Source organism: Melanaphis sacchari, unplaced genomic scaffold (genome assembly GCF_002803265.2).
Source record: "Melanaphis sacchari strain LSU unplaced genomic scaffold, SCAv2.0 Contig10_pilon_pilon, whole genome shotgun sequence".
Taxonomy (NCBI): Eukaryota; Metazoa; Arthropoda; class Insecta; order Hemiptera; family Aphididae; genus Melanaphis; species Melanaphis sacchari.
Genome location: NW_020270420.1, coordinates 3,754,299 through 3,775,106, shown reverse-complemented (window position 1 = coordinate 3,775,106; position 20,808 = coordinate 3,754,299). Strand labels below are relative to the sequence as shown.

The window sequence follows — 20,808 nt, the reverse complement described above, 5'->3', positions numbered from 1 at the left end:
TTCGTGACAGCCACAACCGACTCTGGGGTTTATTTACATACAAAGGTCGTCATCTCTCTATCTCTTTCTCTCTAGCGAGCTCTGCGTACGAATAGTCGTGACGTTGGTTTGGTACGGAGGGTCGAGAAAATGGGATTCAATGGTCTATTCGCGTACTTTACCGTTGGTATATACAATGTACATGTATAGAGTCAGCGTGGTGGCAGAGAGGAGTTGCCGGGCGTGGGGGATTTGGCGCGCCGCGTGTGACACATGTGTCAGAAACAGGGTCGGAAATCTCGGCAAACTTATAGTCGCACGGGACTGTTGCCCTCTCCATCCCTTCCTCGAAAAAGAGCTTTTGTAATCGCTTTATACAGGCTCAGGATGAGGAGAGAAAAGGTCTCGCGTACACGCGAACACATATACGTATATATAGGTGTGGAAAAAAACATTTACAAATATTTATATATACACAGGTATTATATTACTCGTGAGCACCCCCTCGCATGCGCTTGTGTGTGTGTGTGTGTGAGTGAACAATGTTTTACCCTAAAATACTATTGTTGAGCTTGAGTCGCGCGAAGGTGCATTATACGCATGCACACACGTACAACACACCTCGTGTCGTTGTATATATATATGCACCTAAGTTGTCTGCACCGCAGCAGTCGCACCGATGAACATCGTTGTGCGTACCACACGCATGTAGAGTATTAGTTTTATTGTATAGTTGACAACGACGAATAACGATATTATATAATATAATAGTTCATCCCCGACCGCCGCTCAGACGAGTAACGCACGACGGTATTACATTATATTATGCGCGTATAATATAATATACAATAATAATGTGCAGCAATAGGTGCGAGCAGTTTATATAAAATATATAATATTATACACTCACCGACTGTGTGGGATTTACGCGATCCCTCTCCCGTACTCTGCCTACACATAGTTCCCGGTAATAATTCGCCCCCGCTAAACACATAATCATTTGCAACGGCCCGAAACACGCCGCCACCGATTATATACATATAATGATATATAATACACGACAATGATAATTGGACACGAGCCTAAGTCCCGTGTTAAACTTACACCATCATCCCCACGCTTCTCCCGCAGCCTATATTATACACGTCGGATTACTTTCTTTTTCATTTTTCGTATCCCTCAAACGTCCCGAGGTGGTGCTGCTAGTCCGGGCACCCGGGAAAAAGTGTCTACATTATTATACCCTCCCTCTTATAAATGGGACGATAATGGTTTTTCAAGGGTCTTGTAACAAACAGAATCACAGCGTTTCCTCATTATTATTGTTGTAGAATTACCTTCCGGAATGTACATAATGTTTATAATGTATTCATATACATGACGTCATGGCCGTGATCAACGGTGAGTTTCAATTATTACATTTTCCACTTACACTTTTTTTTAGACGTGATTTTTTAAACTTTTCACCACTCTACACTGTGGTCTGCGAAATGTTCTGTGATTGAATAGTTTTTAATTAAATTTTTCGCATAAACGATTTTTCATTAATATAAGTTTAAATTTATTTTATTGCATTTATTTCAATAAAAAAGAATATTTAGTCAAAATAATTTATTGAGAAACTAAACGTATTTTATGTATATCAACTAATAGAATATTTTATTTTTAACATATTTTAATTATTGTTCCACATTTAACAATTTAAAAATGTGATTTAACTATAATATGATATATATATATTAAAGTAACTTTGATCATTTTGTATTAAACACGAGTATTAATTATAATTCAAAAACCTTGATGGGCTACAATCGATATTTAAATATTTTATTAATGACAAAGAGAAGGTTTATTGATACGTAAAAATTAGAATTCTTTTGAGTAGAATTTTTCTATGATTAAAATAAAAATAATGAATTTCTACAATAAGATGAGAAATAATCTAATTTAAAATATTTAGGCTTTTTTGGTTAATTATATTATTTTATATTATTATAATGGTAGCAGTAACTGTAATTATTTTTCATTTCAATAAGAAATAATAATACATTTAAATGCTTATTCAGACGTCTATTATAAATACAAATTGATATTAAATTTTTATATAATAATAATAATGAATTTGCACAACATCCGAATAAGAATACTGATCTCGGATCTATTATCTTCATGACTCTATACCTATATGTACATATTATATAGAAGTTGATTATTTTGAGCATAAAAAAAAAAAATGAAATATTATCGATATTACAATATGTAAATTAAATTAAAAAGTATGTGTAGTATATAATTTTAAAATTAAAAAAACTTATACAGTACTGTGATATAGTAATTATATAATGATACCGTTATCATTATAGTATGTAGTCTATCATCTACGTAAATTCTAAATTTACACAGCTGCATTGATCAAATGTAGTGTACGGTTCTTTTAACTGTAAATACTTCTTACCTCGAAAAGAATGAATATTTTTGTTCGAAATTTGAAGTCATTCGTATTTCATTTTATTATTATTATTATTATTATTATTATCTCATAATCAGAAACAAAATGTATTTTTGAGAACTTTGGTTAAATTAGTTTTTTTAAATCAATTTGAGTGAGTAGTTAATAAGCTTTTCCGTTTGTTGGAATTCTCTCTTATCGATTCTCAAAAACAAAAAAAAAATAGTGTCGTTTTGGCAGTACATATATTTATTCAAAATAAATAAGTGTAAGATAATATAATTAAACAATATTAAGTTATTTTTATTTTACAGTTACCGTATACCTGGAGTGTAGAGTCCAACAATGGCATAGCTATGAAGAAGCCGGAACTGGACATCCCGGAGTCAGGATGGGTACCGTCTCATGTCCAAGTGTTCCGGCTCAAGTTGCCGTGCACGGGCGTCGTGAGTTCCGAGGTGCACGTTCTGCTCACTATCAACATAACCGCTGTTAATCCAAAACATGGCGACGTGTCACTGGTATTTCACCGGAACAAGATATGTCTGAAGACCACCGACATGCTCTTAGACTCTCTCATCGGTAATAGTTTATTAATCTCATCGTCATCTTACGAAATTACAATATTATTATGCTTATATGTTCCACCTCACCATGTTTGTAATCAATCCTTTAACAATTTTCCCTCTGGACTACCTATATTCCCTGACTTCGATGAATCAAACTTTAATACCTACATCCTCTTGAACAATTTAATCTAAACACTTGAACTTCTAAACCAAGTCTATGAGTGACAAATCGGCATCTCCAAGTTTATATTATATTATTATCATGATTACACAGGTCTACAAAAAAAATATTTTCAAAAGCTGTCCTGTTTCTAATCACTGGTTTTATTTAAAATATGTACACCAAATTTAAATATATTAACTATTTGGTCATACCACGTCACAGTTTTTTACAATTTACGAATGAAATATAGCATATTAACAAAAAAAATTTTAATTAAAAATAATAAAGATTACCTATTTACATAACTATTTTAAACAACTAATACAATTTTTACATTAATATTACTTCGTATTTGAAGAATATCTTTGCCTCTTTGAAAAAAAACTTCGTTTAGTCGATTTTCTTTTATATACATGGTGAGTTTCACGTTGCAACATCCAACAATAGTCAGCCATCATGGTAACACTCCAACGCCCTTGGTAGCGTCTCTCCATTTCTTTTATATCCTGGTGAAATCTTTCGCCTTGTTCCTCGCTAACGTCTCCCAAATTTTCCGGGAATTTGTCCAAATGTGAATATAGAAAATGCATTTTGATACTCATGTTACAGCCCAAGATACGATAGTTTTCTAACATAGAATTTACTATGGTTTCGTAATTTTCACTTTTAATATTTCCAAAAAAATTGTTAATTACTTCCTTAAATGAAATCCAAGCATTTTTTTCAATAGTTGTCATTGAATTTAAAAATGCATTGTCTTTGCATAATTTTCTTATTTGTGGGCCTACAAAAATACCCTCTTTGAGCTTAGCTTCGGAAAGTTGTGGAAATTTTTTGCATAAATATTGAAAACAATTTTTATTTTTATCTAATGCTTTTACAAATTGTTTCATTAGACCCAGTTTTATGTGTAACGGTGGTAATAAAATATTTTTGGGGTCGACTAAATTACTTCGTAATATATTTTTATCTCCTACAATAAGATTATTTCTTAAAGGCCACTGTCTTTGAGTCCAATGTTTGTCACGCGCTCGACTATCCCACTCACAAATGTAACACGGAAATTTTGTATACCCATGTTGTTGACCAAGTAACATGCATATTATTTTTAAATCTCCACAAATCGACCATTTGTGTTCTAAATATTTTATTTTTTCGAGAACAAACTTTAGGTTATCATAAGTTTCTTTAAGATATATTGAATGGGCTACTGGCACAGATGCTAAAAAATTGCCATTATGTAGTAAAACTCCTTTTAAACTTCGTTTGCTTGAATCAATAAACAGTCGCCATTCATTTTTATTATATTCAATATTTCCTAATTTATTAATCAACTTGGGAATATCGTTACAATATACTAATGATTCCTCTTGAGTAAAATATTGAACATACTCATGTTCACGATTTCTATAAAAAGATGACAACGTGCCTGGTGCTAATAAGTTTTTATTACGAAGTCTCGAAGCTAAAAGTTCTGAAGCATCTTTTGGAAGATCCAAATCCCTTATAAGGTCATTTAATTCACTCTGTGTGAAAAGTTGAGGTGTATTACAAGATTCTTCAAAATAATCAGAATTATTCGAATCAATATCACTGGATTCAGATGTTAAAATAGTATCAAGATTGAATGGAGGTAAAGGTATGGGTATAGTAGGTCCATGGGGCATGGGTCTTATAGCAGATCGAATGTCATCGGGATAGATAATATTTTTCTTATTTTTTATATTAAACCCTTGTACATTACATGAACAAAAATAACAATCATCACCATGATTTTTAGGTTCACGCCAAACCATTGGTATTCCGAAACGTAAAGCTTTTTTCTTACCTTTAGTCCAATTTCTAAGGTCTTCGACGCAAATTTTACAAACTTTATGAGGTGCCCATGATTTATCCTGGTCTCCAATTTTTATTCCAAAATATGCATAATATGCATTTTTTACGAAAGGATTGATGTTTTGAATTTGTTTCTTCACCATAAACTCACCACAAATAAAACAAAAAATGTCTGGACTATTAACGCAGCGTCTTTTTTCCATGTTTATAATATATTTTATTATATTATATTTAATAAAATATTTCTAATAGAACACTGACAATAATATATAATTACTATTGAAACTGTGACACTAAATAATAAAAATAAAGTTATAATAGGTAAACACATTTACCTCCGAGCTTATGTTATCAGTTTTTTCCTAATTGACGATCCCATATAGTCGAATATACAGATAAACCTATAGTACCTAATATAAAAACCACTATATCTTTATTCATTATGATAAAATGTATGGATTAAGATATGGTTGTCTATTGTAACTATGTATTAATATCGTAACGATAACATATAATAAAGAATTAACTGTTCGTAGGCTATTTGTGCATAATGTTAATTGGTAATAACGGGATAACTTTAGAACTTTACGTGATAGACAAAAAATTGTAATATTTTTGAAATCAGTGTCAAAAAATACATATAAATCAGTTATTAAATTTTAAACAGTAAAATCTTTGTAGACCTGTGTTATTGTTGGTGTAATTGATCACTACTGATTATATGGTGCATCACAGGCATTTGAGACTCGAGTGGATTTGTTCACCAATGCTGATGAACAAACTCGTTTATACGGTTCTTTCTGTCCCTTTAAAGTATTGTTTAACGCCTCGAACCATCCCGAAACACCATTACACTTTTGTCCCGTTTTGCATTTCAAATTACTCATATTGTGGTGTATTTGAACTACATTGCCTTTGAAGTAAAGTTGCTGTCGGCGGTTACATTAGGTCGATCGAACCGCCACCGTCAAAGGTTATGAACGGTAGTAGCGTCAGTTGTTTTGGACGGGGGTGGTAGGGGACTCGGATACGCTATAGGTTTATATACACCAAATAATTATAATAATAATACGAGTATGGAGGTGCAGATTAGGCTATTGGATAATAATTAATCTGACGGTGAATGGTGGGGCAGTGCACTTCAGCCACCAACTATGATTTAATTAATTAAAATTACTACGTAGAATAAAGTTCAAATATATGGTGTATTATGTCTCTTCGGTTTGAAAACGTATAAAACTGTTTTGTATGCCAAACGTACATTTTAATATTCATTGTTTACGGTATGTTAGTGCAACGTGTAATTAAAGCGCATAATAATCGATACAATGTTATATTTATACTTATACCAAATTACGTAACGTAATATTATTAATACTTACATCTTATACTATACTATATAATATTAATATATGTTATAGTATATACAATATCGTTCTTTTAAAAATAATATTCCTATATAGTTTGGCCTTTTATAATGACAATAGTAAGAACTTACAAATTTAAATTATACCGAATACTTTAAAACTCAATGTTTGCTTAAAAATAAAGGCGTTCGTTAAAATATGAAAAATAAAATATAAAAATATAAAAATTGTAAAAATAAATTAGATTTTTTTCTTCAAAATTGTAGCTTTGTTTATACTTCAAACTATGTCAATAAGGTTTTTACGATAATCACAAAATTCAACCAAAATAATGATGTTTGTGTTCACTATGATAATAATTACCTTATTAAATTATACATTATTATTAAACGCCATCAAAATGTCAAATTAAATAACTATGATATGATTATTATTATTATTATGATAAACCACGTATACAAGCAGCCGCGAATTTGTTGTATGACAATACGGTGATCTATATGATGATAATTATGATAATCATCTGATTATAATTAATGCAAGTCATTGTCGGTGGTGGTGCGTTTATGTGATTTTAATATTACACAGAGGAGTATTTTTGTCAAATAACATAACATAACAGTATTAATTTAAATAATTTATTATCATGAAATTAAAACATTATTATTATATACTTTAAAAATATCGTTATTTTTTAACATCAGTTATTTATTACAAAATCTATACTAGATTTACATTAAGTTTAATTGTGTAAATGAAGCACAGTGAAGAAATATAATTGGTGACTTGTTGAATAAACCTTTGGAGTTTAGACAGTGAAAGTTTAATTTTTATTCAACTCGTAAGTCATGAAACTAATTGCTTTTTAGATGTCTTAGATGTTCATCTGGAGTAATACCAATGTGAAATAGATTTAGTTAATAGTTTAGTTGATATGATAGATTCTTAGAATTTAATTTTCCAGACTCATACAGGTTTGAGTTTTAATTTTTAGATGAGAATTTTATTATTTATATTTTAGTGTTTAAATGTAAAAAAATCGATGTTGGCGATGTAATTACTTGTAAGATGAAATGTTTATTATGTTTGTAAGTAAACCACGTTAGTCAACGACTAAGTTATAGGCTAAAGTAACAGCAATTTCGAATGGAAGGTATTAATTTATTATTAGTAAAACGGCGGTAGAATGATGATCTCTACGTCTGAAAGTAAATGTATATTAGATTTCTATTTGATTAATCTTGATCTATTTATTATATCTAGTCGCTTGTAAGTTGGGGTAGAATAGTAGAATGTGAGAAGCCATCTTAGGATTTATTTGGAGGATACAAAAATAAGTAGGGATTCGTCATCGGCAGAATCAGTGATAATAATAAAGGTAAGTAGTGAATTAATCAGAGCTCAGGGGTTTAATAGTGGGGCTAGTCATTTCACAATACGCTAGGTTGGATTAAAGAAGAAACAGAGTGTTCCGGGTTTTATTGAACAGAAAAGCCTTTTCAAAAAATTATTTTACGGTAATGGAATAGTAAGATGTAAGGATATATTTAAGTTTTAATAATTGCCCGAGTATGAGTCTCAGTTAAACGCTTGGGCATATAAGTTTTTTATATAAAAATATATTAGCTAGGCAGTGATCTTGTTGTTTAATGAAATTTAATGTTGTGGAAGTTAAATTTGTGTCTAGGAAATTAGTTTACATAATTAAACTTATACATTTGAGTATAAGTTAAAAAAAAAATGGTTAATATGGGAATTTGACTAATTTTAAGCTGACTTTAATATTAACTAGATCGTCTAAATTTAATATTAACATTATTTCATTCAATCATTCTGCTCTAGATTAGATAAATTTGGGTTTTTTTACGTAGAGAATAACAAAAATAATTAAAAGTTGTTTGAGAATAACTCATCCTTGTTGGTTACTAGGCAGTAAAGAATATTTTTGATTGATGTTTTTATACGCGGTATAATTTCATCATTTGTAGTTAGCTAGGTAAGTTATTTAACAGAGAACACATTTTGCTGGAAGGTCTATAGATTTTGTGCAAAATGAGGATGGATGATATCCCTGCTCACGACACATATTGGGGAGTGAATTGTTTTTTTCTTTAACATTTTGTTGCGTATTCTGTGACATTAAATAATTTATTAAATATACTTTTCTTAATAATAAAATCATATTAAAGATGATAATAAAAATAACTATTTTAAATATTTTTAAAGCGTAATTTGTGTGTAACCTTATGATTAATAATAATGTCATTATAAGTTGTATAATTTGAATTTGTGAAAACATGCGTTAAATGTGTCATAATCTCATTAAACTCAGCAATTTATTTTTTCACTATCAACATTAAATACATATAGTGTTTAGTTAAGCCACAAAATTAATTTTTGATTTATTCAAATTAAATTCTATAATTGATTTTCCTCGTGAGTGAACTACAATAATTAAGGCTTAAATAATTAATTTAAAAAGTGACACGAATGTTTTGTACAACGACTTGTTAAATTCACAAAGTAAAATGACCAATAAACAATTTTAAAATCAAATATTATTTGTTTATTCTAATAAACTATGATTTTTAATGTTATTAAACAAAGATATAAATAAATAAATAAATAAATTTATTAGTAAAAAGAAAAAAATATTTTTTTGCTTAATAATAACCGTGAATGAAGCTATTAGTCCACTACGAAATAAGGCATCTATGAATAAAGCTATTTATTTTATTTGTTTAATTTGTATGATAAATCCTTACATGATTAATAAAATCTTTTTGTACTCATATTGTTCTTCCGTATTAATCCTAACACGGTAGAGTGTTGTTTGAACGAGTAAATAAATGATTTTTGTAGACTCTAAATGATAAGAGAGTAGAAGAAATATTGTGGTTTTCGCTAGATTTCGTGCTGATTATTATTTTTTCCCCCGCCTGGTAAGAAGTGAAAACAGCTATGAAAACAAATATTTACACACGGATATAGCAACATAGTTATTCGCGTGCCATAGAAGTGATGGTCTTAATTTGTTTTAAGCCAAATAAAAGTTTAAAAACAACGATTATTTTACAAAACACGAAAGAAGTTTTGTCAATTTTGTGTTCATTTAACATTTTGTTATAGCTGTTTGTGGGTTATTAATAAATAAATGGAAACATCAAACAATAGTTTATAACACACTTATATATATATATATATATACATATATTTATACCATCGATTAGTTAGATAAACAATTAGTTAGGACGGCAGTCCACATAGAAATCGAAATCGTCATTTTGGTCCCAGTACTGCGGTTATTCAAGTATCAGGATTAACCTTATCATATTATGCAGACTTTAGCATTGGTACTATAGAATATTACAATCATAATTATTGAATAAAGATTTCGTTTAAAGGGTACCACAACTATATAATCACATATCGTCAATATTAATTTAAATGCATAGAAGTGTAGATTAAATTTATTCCAGACTGTTATACGTAATATTTAAATTATCTGAAGGACTCTTGTAGTCAAAAAGTGACCACAATATTAGGACTCTTCCCTAAACAAAATTACTCCAATCTGTTTGTTAGATTTCGATTTTCGATTGTTGGAGAAGTTAGCGCCCGTCCAACATGGCCATGATTTAGATGTGACTTGTGCTTTATTTCCATTACAATTTCTAAAAAATCTCACGTATGTCTATTTATAGGTAAGGATGGTTCGCTAGAGACTAACCTGATTGACGAATTGCCTCAGAGCCAACAGAAACAGCTTCCAAAGTCTCCAGCCCAACCACCGCTGCTGTCACCACGGTCACAACCCGACAATGACCAAAATAATGATAAGACATTGATAATGCAACCTTCGTATGGTGGGACAACCGGAACAGTGCAGGTCGCAACTGCTGTGGCGACTACTGGTGGTGGAAATACCGCATTGACTTCGCCTAAACATGGCGACGAAGCACCTGAAGAATTAGTACCTGCACACGGTGCGTTCTTTTTTGCGCTTGGATGTGGGTCTGCACTCATAGTCACTCTGGTGGCAGTCACATTCGCCCTGGCTTACAAGCGCACCAACAAATCGTTTCTCATCAGGTCTAAATCTAAAGAGTCATTGCAGTAAGTATGCATTATACTCGATTAGTTTTTGCTTTTTTTAACAGTATAAAAATATAATTTCATTTGTTAGAGAAAAAATATTCAAAAATATAATACTATAAACTGCAATATTCTGTATACTTGAATAGTCTATAATTCCAAGTATGACACAATTTAAAAAACCTGAATTTTTTATTAACTGACTAATATTTAATTTTTAAACCATAAATTTCGTATAATAAATGCGATTACGTGATTGTGTTTGTGCCACAAGGTAACTTTTAAACGACATTGTGACTTCCAGAATCAACACATGTTATGCTATATATGTATATTGTATTGTACTGGAAAGTTTACGTCAAACTTTTTTTGTTAAAGCCATCGTTGAAAATGGTCTTCGAGTTAAAAAACTTTAAAAACTGTTTTTTAGAGTCTTAATAAAATGGTGTTAGAATAAAATAAACAATTATTACTGACCAAGTCGTTATTTTATTCATTTTAACTTTTCATATTTTTATTACTTTTTGCAATTTTCTGATCTCTAGTGATAATAATATTTTTAACTCAATTAACAATGTATAGTCACTGCATAGTATTTCTTGGTATTTGTGTAATATCACAGTAAGTAGAAATTATAATCATTAATCGTCAATACATTATACATTTTTTGCTTAATGCATAGTAGCATAGTAGGTTACCTATATATTTTATAAATTAAAATTAATCAAAAAGATTAATTTATATGTTTTTTTTCTTTTCATCAAATAAAACGAATTGACAATATATAGTTTTAAACTTGACTTTTCTTAATTATAAACGTTGTACGTATTATATTAAAGGTTTAAAATCAATGTTGGATTAAAAGAAAAACTAGGTAGGTTTTTTTTCAAACTTTTTATTTCATTACGACTATACGTCTAGAAACAAAGTTCTTTTGGCAGCCCCCTATGTAGTATTATTGCACTTTTATTCTCTATTTCAGTCCAAATACGCAATATAAAATAATTATCTAATTGCTTTGAGTCAAGCACTATTTCTTTTTATTAGTTTTGTCAAACTAACAAGTATAAGAAACTTTTATACTTTTTTTTTACAATAGTTGACAATGGATATTATTTACAATACCATTTTAAAATGTATATATAAAAAATTGAATTGTACTAAACATTTTATAACTACTATTTAAATTGTTCAAATTAATTATTTTCTTAAATATGAGACATAGGTACATTAATAGTTCTACGATTTAACACTTTTTTTCATCTCAATGCTTGAAATTTTAAAATTAAATGAAAACTTTTTTCACATAATCAAGAATATATTTTCATGGTATTAATAATATGTAATTATCACAATACTTAGAATTTACAACACAAAAATATCACATTGTTTCGTAATGGCTAATGAGATACTTCAATTTGCATATCAAGTGGGTTTCATCATTGAACATATTTTCACTAACTGACCTACCAGTCCGGAAATTATTAAAAATTTCCAAAATAATAGACAGAATCGTCACGTTTGAACACTGATTCTAAATCTGTTTTTATCTAATAAGTTCTTTTTTTTCTAATTTTCACAGTAAATGTCATAGCTCTGATATCAATTAATTAATAATTAAGCATTTTATAATATCATGTTATTGCGTATTTGTCATCGTAGTATTATGTAAAATATATGTAAATTAATATCTGTAAATCGCTCCAAATGGTCAATCCTATTGAGGGTATTTTTAAATACATACAAATATTTATAATAGTAAAAATATAAAGTTTGAAAACGACTATAATCGCATAATTATCATACACAACGTTCTCTGTCGCGTAATAAAATATACAATGGAAAGTATATAGTTTAAAATTTTCTATAAATAACAATAAAAATTGAATAATATTCTCTGTAAACTTAAATCTTTTAAATTGATTGATGTAATATTATTAGAGTTATAATTTACAAGAAATTATTTAATTATTGTAATATTTTGCATATCGTGTGTGTACACATTGTACTTTATACCTATAAATAATATCACGCATAAAATAGTATTAATTTTTTTTTTTATTATTACACTCCCTATTTAATTTATATTATAAATAAGACAAGTATAATATTTTAGTATTAAATATTTATTGGTTTTTTAATTAAATACCAGATTTTTGACATTAAACGTTCTTTGAAAATATACAAATCAGAAGTATCGTTAAACTTTCTAAAGTACATTTTTTTCTAAAGTACATTCCTGTAAAATCTTAAAGCAATGAGTTTAAAATTTCGCGAAACAGACATGTTTCATAGAAATTTCAAAGATTTGAAGTTTTTAGGAATATGCACTTATTTATATTAAAGTTGTTTTCCAAATTAAAATTTATTTGTTTAGATGTTATGAAAAGAAAATTCAACTTCTTTGGAAATCTTTTTGATTAACTATTTATTATAATATTAAGTATGAATTATGTAATTAATTAAAATTAGCTATAAATTATGTAAATACTATGTATTTCATTTATCAATTTTAAAAAACTAATTGTTTTAAAAAGTCTTTTAACTTATGAACCATTTTTAAATTGATAAATTATTATATTATGATGTACTTACTCAAAAAATGATATATTTTGTACTATTAAACGAATGTAAAAAAAGTGAATGACATTTTAAAACAACATAAAATTTATTTAAAATTAATCTGTTAATCCTCAGTAACACAATTTGTCGTTGTTGTTATTATCGTTATTCGTTATGTTTTTGTGATTGATTGATATTTTTCATGGCATTTACCTGCCTCCAATAAATATTGTTTTGAAGAGGGGAGAAAAACGTGACACATAACGTGAAATTCCCAAGTGGTCTCCTGTATATATGAACACATGGTTATGTTCAAAAATGATTATATTTGTTCCAAGAGATTAAAGGATATTTGTAATAGTATATAGTAAAGTTGTTGTGACAAAATAAAAAATAAACGTGTTCTCCAAATTAAATTATTAAAATATAATGTGCATACCGAAAGTAGATACCTAAATGCAGCTGTTATACGCTTTTCCGTGATAAAGAATAATTTAAATATTTTAAAGCTTTCTATTAAATTAGGTTTATTTTGTTGGTTATATGATAGTTAGCGTTTCATCAAATCCAAGCAGTTTAATGTGAGTTCCACAGCAAAAATATTCTGATTATCATATTTACTATAATTTTATAACTCTTGGTATAATACACTCAGCTTGTAACTAACACTAATTGAACACGCGTTAAGCACATAAAAAAAAAAGTTTTAGAATAACACATTTTACGCTACTTAATATGATTAGTATAATAATAACAATGTAGGCATGAATTTATGAATATACTCGTAATGTTTACTAACCATTCATTTTTTTTTTTTTTTTTTAATTTGCAATACATCTCTTTATTATGATGAGTGTTTTTAATTTTGATAAAACAATAGGTACACATTTCTATGAAATACATTTAACGTTCAAAGAATAATCGTAAAAAAACAATAAAATATAAAATGAAATTTTTTTTTTTATTTTTATTGATTTTAAAACTACAATTATTTTTTACTCCCGTTAAAGTGAGTCCAACTGTAAAAAATTTAAACAAACAATATTTTGACTTATTTATACGCTTTGTATTTTTTTAACAAGTTATATTTATTTATGTTCGCAAAACAATACACGTTTCTAGGTAATACCAAGAATTTATAATATTAAATTAATTCTTGATTGAATAGTTAATAGGAAAAAAACCCAATATTTCAACTGCTGAAAAAAATAAAAAAATGTTTTGTTTAAAATATAATTTTTCCTATTTATCTTTATTAAATTGACATATCATCAGGGCGATGAGCTTCTGTATAACGTTGTAATATGCTCTTTGTGTAGTTTTTGCTGCTACTTAAAACAAGGTCGACCATTAGTGGTCGCATAATCAAAAATATATGTTAGGTTTTATTCGTATAATTGAAATGTTTATAATAGATCACAATATGACTCATAATATACTTAAAATTAAATAAAACACGAATAATAAGATATTTTTTCACATAAATGTATAAATTATTAGATTACCACAGTTTTGTTGATTAAAGTTATGATATGTATTATTCCAAATAAGTCAAACACTTTATTGATTTCAAATAAAATAAAATGTCAATGAAATATCATCTATAACATAAACACCTAAACGAAAAACATTTAGTATTACTTATAATACTGGTATATTTGAATATTTAACGTGTAAAATTGTATGACCTATTCAAATTTAATGGTGTGTATAATTTACAATTGAGATTTTGAGTGAAATAGTGATATATTTTTTGTATTGATTTTTAGACTATTATAGAATTCCATTCAATTTGTCAAATTTGATGATTTATCTATCGTATTGCTTTCAAATTTCGTTATCACGTAACATCATTTTTCATTGCCTGTAAAAACAAAATCAGACAAATTGCCAAGCCCAATAATAAGTTTTGCCTGACTTCTTTATATATTTACTATTAATATTTATTTCTTTCACGTTTAAAAATTGAACATTTTCGTCGGAATTTTATCCATAGCTTTTATATTAATGTGGTTTTTAGATTTTTTTTCATTGTTTACTCTGACATTTTTCTTCTGAACTATTTTTTCCGAACTTTTAACAGTGTGTCGGTTTTTTTTTTTCGGTACCATTTTTCTCATCCCACAAGTATGTACATTATATATGCTCTGCGATTATGGTTTTGTTATGTCTCTCTCGCTATTTTTCTTTCTTAGAAAAAACCTTTTCTTTTTCTTCTGTTTTAGTACTAGTTACACGAGTGCCGCTTACGTGGCCAACCCCAACGTTTTGGTGCGCGTCGGCTCAGTGACCAGCACTAGCGGTACTTATGCGACCATCAGAAGCGTGCGGAAAACAGCTGCATCAATGGCAGAAGACGATCTTCCAAACCACTGTATAAGCAGTGGAGTTTCCGGAAACAAAGGCAATAGCCACGTGTCACCATACGCCACCAGCTACGTGGCGACTGCAGCCGGAAGTAATAATTATCACGTCTACTCGAAACCAGCATCACCCACGGCATCCAAAATATCGTATTACGCCTGCACACCACTGGTGAGTATCATCTCCGTTGGTAAAAACCTTCTAAACTATAGTAATAGTAATATAAACATAACGTCCTATATGTATGTAGTTGTGTTAATCATTTTAAATATAAAATATAACGTAAATATAGACGCACAACCTATATAAATAGGTGTAGAATTATATGAGTATACAGTTTTAATGTGCTAAAAACACTGCAGTTTTATAGCAAATGTGCGCAGCTACTGACTCCTGTAATATATACGTTTGTTCCGGTCTCTATTTATTTATATCTTTATCCCCTCTACTTTATAGGTTAAATTTGAAAATGTTTTCCACTGACATTTTCTTTACCACTACTCTCTTCTATAGTCATGTTTCACCATCCCAATAGAAAACTATTAACGCAGAATTTTTATATGATAATAATATAATAATGTGATATGTATCATATATATATGTGTGTGTGTGTGTGTGTGTGTGTGTGTGTTATTATTAACTACGGAAGTTATCGTATTCACACTCTTCCTTCTGTGAGAAACATTTCAAACGATTTATATATGTGTTTAAAGACGATAACATCACTATATTGATCTGACAATAAGTTGCTTATTAAACCAATAATTTATACTTTTTAAATAAACTTCTCCCATTTTCTTAATAATAATTATGTTTAGGCTGGATATAATAATAATTATGTGTAACATAGACAGTAAAATTACAATAAAAATAATTTATACGTGAATTTATCATAATACAGGTATGCAATAAAATAAGGTAATATACTTAATATACGCAATTACGATTTTTACAATATCATTTTTCATTAATAAATAATAATAATATTATTATTTAAGTATATTAGCTATTACCTACAAGTATATTAGATATGTATACACATTTATATTATTACAAATTATTATACTGCAATTGACTTTGGGAATTTTTATTTTGACTTACGTCACATTACTTACATTAGCAAAAAATAAATCTACCTATGTGATAAAATTTGTTTCTACTAAACAATGTGTTGTACGTATAATTTACTTTATGATACGAAATAGTTAATAATGAAGATAATAGATTTATATTTAAGCCTATTGAATATAATTTTATGAGCAATATTCGTTTTATTGTTAATATGCCATTTAAAATATGTTTTATGAAATTTTAAATAATGTTGTTGCAGTGAATAAATAATAAAAATTCTTTGTTTATAACTAATTAAAAAAACAATTGAAGTAGATCATATAAACGGTTTGATATTGTTAATATTGACTGAGAAGAAAATTTGAAACTGGGTATTGATGTCGACTGGGCTCAAAAAGAGGAACATTTTTAACTTTTTACTTAGAATCAGTTAACTTTATATGGAGAAATTTTTTTAGAATCGACAATAATAATATTCCAGACAATGAAGTTGGTATTCGTCAAGCAGTATTGTAACTATCTTTGACTGGTGAACAAAGCTTGATATGGTGCGACTATTTGAAAATATGTATCACAAATCGATGTAATGGCCGATCTTTCGATTCAAAAATGTATTATACAACTTAAGATGCCACACCAGTCAAGCTTGCACAAATAAATAATTATAATAAATATTTTTGTTGTAATATTTAATATAATATAAAATGTATATGTACAATACATAATAATATTAACAATATAAATGTGCCTACCTATCTAATCGTAATACTAAATATATAATAATTAAAATACTTAATAATAACAATATTTTTTATTATTATTATTTTTATATACGAGTATAGAGCAAAAAAAGAAAACATCATATAATTAGTAAAAAATTTCGGACTGACACCGGTAAGACCGTAAGACAGTATTTCAGGTGTGGGTATTTATTCTAAGATTTATCAAATCTTATTTGTTAAAGTCCAACTACTAAAATCATTCGGGATTTGACCAAACTATTTTGTGTATCCTAGGTTTTACCGATATTCATACTTTTACTGTAACATGCATGCATAATATATTTCATGTACGTTTAACATATATTTCCTTTTTAATATAAATTTTTAGTAATTTTGTTGTTAGAATTCAATTATTTATAAAATGTTAAAAACTAATCAATACAATATAATATCAACTATAAATTGCATAGGTATTGTAGATACTATTCATACCTGCTATTAAATAAAATATTCTGTTTCTATTATTTTAAGAATTTTTTTTATCTTAGTCAATCTTAAAGATATAATGATTAAAAAAAAAAAACACAATATGCTTTATGTTTATGACGAGATATAAAACATCTAATTTTTCAAAATATAATGACTACAGTTAAAGAAACTATGATGACTTCGTAGGTACAATAAGATTATAAATAATCAGACATACAAAGATATACAAGAACAAGAAAGGAATAGCACTGTTAGAGAGTAAAGTTGAATTAAACCTATGTAAAGTTTATCGGGCATGGTATAGGCAGATAATGAAAGAGGTGTACAGTACAGGATTATACGAAGAAGAGGGATGTATGAAGCCTTTGGATTAGGGGTGAGTCCAGACAAAGAAGACAATGTAGCCTCAAGGGCTAGGAGTGGTATACATCAAAGAATACAATGAGGTACGTGTTATCTCTTTAGACAATTTATAGGGTTGCCTTAATTTTAAATTAATTTGTTTCAAAACGTACGCTTTGTTCTTTCGTTTAACACAGTTTATTAATTTTTTAAATATTAATAGTATTATAATTTTAATTATTTATAATAATATGACAATTATAAATAATGTAAAGTTATTGATAACGTATCCTTTAATAGTTTTCATTTATTATGTTAATAAATCTTTCTAAACATAAATATATATAAAAAAATTTGGTTTGGCTTGGCTTCTATTTACAGTTATAGCTTGAATACTGATTGGAGTTGAAAATGATAATAATTATATTCTAATACAATTATTTAGTAACATTTAAACCTTTTTTTTATTTAAATGGTAATTAGTTCTAATTAGTTTATTAAAGCACGAACTTATAAATTATAAGTTAATTATTTTAACTTTGATAATAAATTAACATTAATAAGAAAAATCTTAAAAACAATCATAAATCAATTGTGTTCGTTGTATAATAACCAAGTCTTTGTTAAGTTAAACAGTTATTCTTTATGCTATTTTAGGGAATTGTATAATTTATTATAAATTATTATTCAACATAAAAGAAAGCCTTCGGTTAACGATTAGTTTTACATTTGACTTGTAAATTAATTTATATACGTTTTCATGTTGATTTTGTTTAAAACTAAAATATTTTTATATTTGGTTCTCGATATCTTGTTATTTTTTAATATACTCCTTATTTTATTAATATTATTCATTTCATAATTTAAAAACATATTTTAATATTATGTATATAAAAAAAAAAAAAACAAAAAATAAATAAATAATTTTTTTTTTTTAATTGAAAGTAATTTAAAACTACACAATATGGTATTTATAATAAGCGCAAATAATACAATGTTAAATGATTTGATATTATTGGAAGTTGAAACCAAAATGCTTAAAAATGTATTCATAGCTAAAAGTATAATTACCTAAAACATACCTTAATACCATTTGTTATTATATTATTAAATGCTTTTAGGTATACTATAATGTATGTAATAGTATACGAGAATGTTATATAGTACAACTTACTTCAGCGTATTAATAATTATAGTTACACGTTTATACATTATGCGGGATATGTGTTAATTAGTGTCATTCGTTACTTAACCCAGAATTTTCACGTGATAATCACGACTGTTGTTCGAGATTTCCTCTATTAATCAATATTCTATAAATTATAAACATGTAAATTAACTCTGAAACACCATTGTTTACCTATTCCATTCCACATATAAATGTACATCAACTTCCCCATGGCATCCATTCTTATCGAATTATAATGAACGAAAAATCAATATACCACTGTTACACTTTCCCCTTGGGTGACACGATCATTACGCAAAATCGTTTCGCGTGATTTAGACCCATTATGGTAGATAAATCATCCTCGCGGTTGCGGCCATAATCGATTACCACCCTGCAAATGGGCACCAAGCCATTTAACAGGATTAGAAACACGAATACCCTCCCAATAGATAATGTCTTGAATCAATGTCCTGGCACATTTTTTCTTTCTATTTATTTATTTATGTTTATTATAATTTTTTGTCCCGTTTGGACAAAAATTTGAGTGGAACTCTGCCAAAACGACGTCGTGACGTGGACAAAAGTCGTATAGTCGTCGTGTTTATTAAAGCCATTAAAGATTTCGGGTTAAAGGACCTTTCGTATTCGATCAATCATTTTTTTTTTTCAACTACTGACAGTTTGGATGAGAAAAAGAGAAAACCATCGTTATTTCAATACTCCGTCAAATACCTTCTATTCGTCATAATAATATATATATTATATTATGCTCACCGTATAAAATAATGAACGATTGGGGGAAAAAAAAATATAATAGTTATAGAACTAAAATTAACTCTCATTTATGACTAATTTATAAACTATGTATTGCTAATGCACTCGCAGTTCTCTAATGATTTTCGTACCGGGAATTCTGACAACCCATGTATGCACTCCGCAAAGCTTCCCATCAACCATATATATACATAAATATATACCACCGACCGGTGATAAATTATTCAACGCTAATAATTCTCGGATAAGGGAGTGATGTAAATAGTGTAATATATATTCGTTGTTTATCGAAATTAGATGGCCGTTAACGATCGGAGAATGTGTGATGACTTGGACGAGCGTATACGTCAGCTAGACTCGCATGGCGCTACGGTCAAATTGGAAAGACTTCTCCAGGAGGGCGCTTTCGGTAAGGTGTATCAAGGCACGTATAAACACAATGGTGGTGGATCGCAAGAAGTTCTCGTCAAGACCGTCACAAGTGAGTTGTACAGATGTTTATTACGTAGAATACATTTTTTTTTTGTAATATTATAATATAGTGAACCAAAAAACTTAGCAATTATTTTTAGAGTTGAATAAAATTACATAAAATTCTCTTGTTAGAATATCATAGGTAATGCTTTAAGTAAATGAAAATTTAACAATTAAAATGTAATAGTATAAAAAATAAATTACAAATGATCCAATTTTAGTACAACTTTTTTAGTTTTTTGCGCATAATAATGAAAATATGAAATGTAGGTACAAATAGTTTTAAGTGAAATAACATTATTTAGTAATTGAAACATGTCTATAAATGTATGATAAAATATAAACCATAAATAAAAAAGATTGTCTTGATTAGAATAAATA

The 20,808-nt window shown here is 28.1% G+C and overlaps 1 protein-coding gene across 1 annotated transcript in view; it reads left to right on the top strand.

The window, feature by feature from the left end:
• LOC112603609 (tyrosine-protein kinase Dnt-like) overlaps nt 1-20,808 on the top strand; it is a 68,383-nt gene that overhangs the window by 37,462 nt on the left and 10,113 nt on the right. Inside the window, exons 4-7 of the mRNA XM_025352273.1 lie at nt 2,743-3,010; nt 10,068-10,479; nt 15,246-15,555; nt 20,251-20,434. Coding sequence (XP_025208058.1) covers nt 2,743-3,010; nt 10,068-10,479; nt 15,246-15,555; nt 20,251-20,434 — 1,174 coding nt within the window. The remainder of the gene's footprint in view (nt 1-2,742; nt 3,011-10,067; nt 10,480-15,245; nt 15,556-20,250; nt 20,435-20,808) is intronic.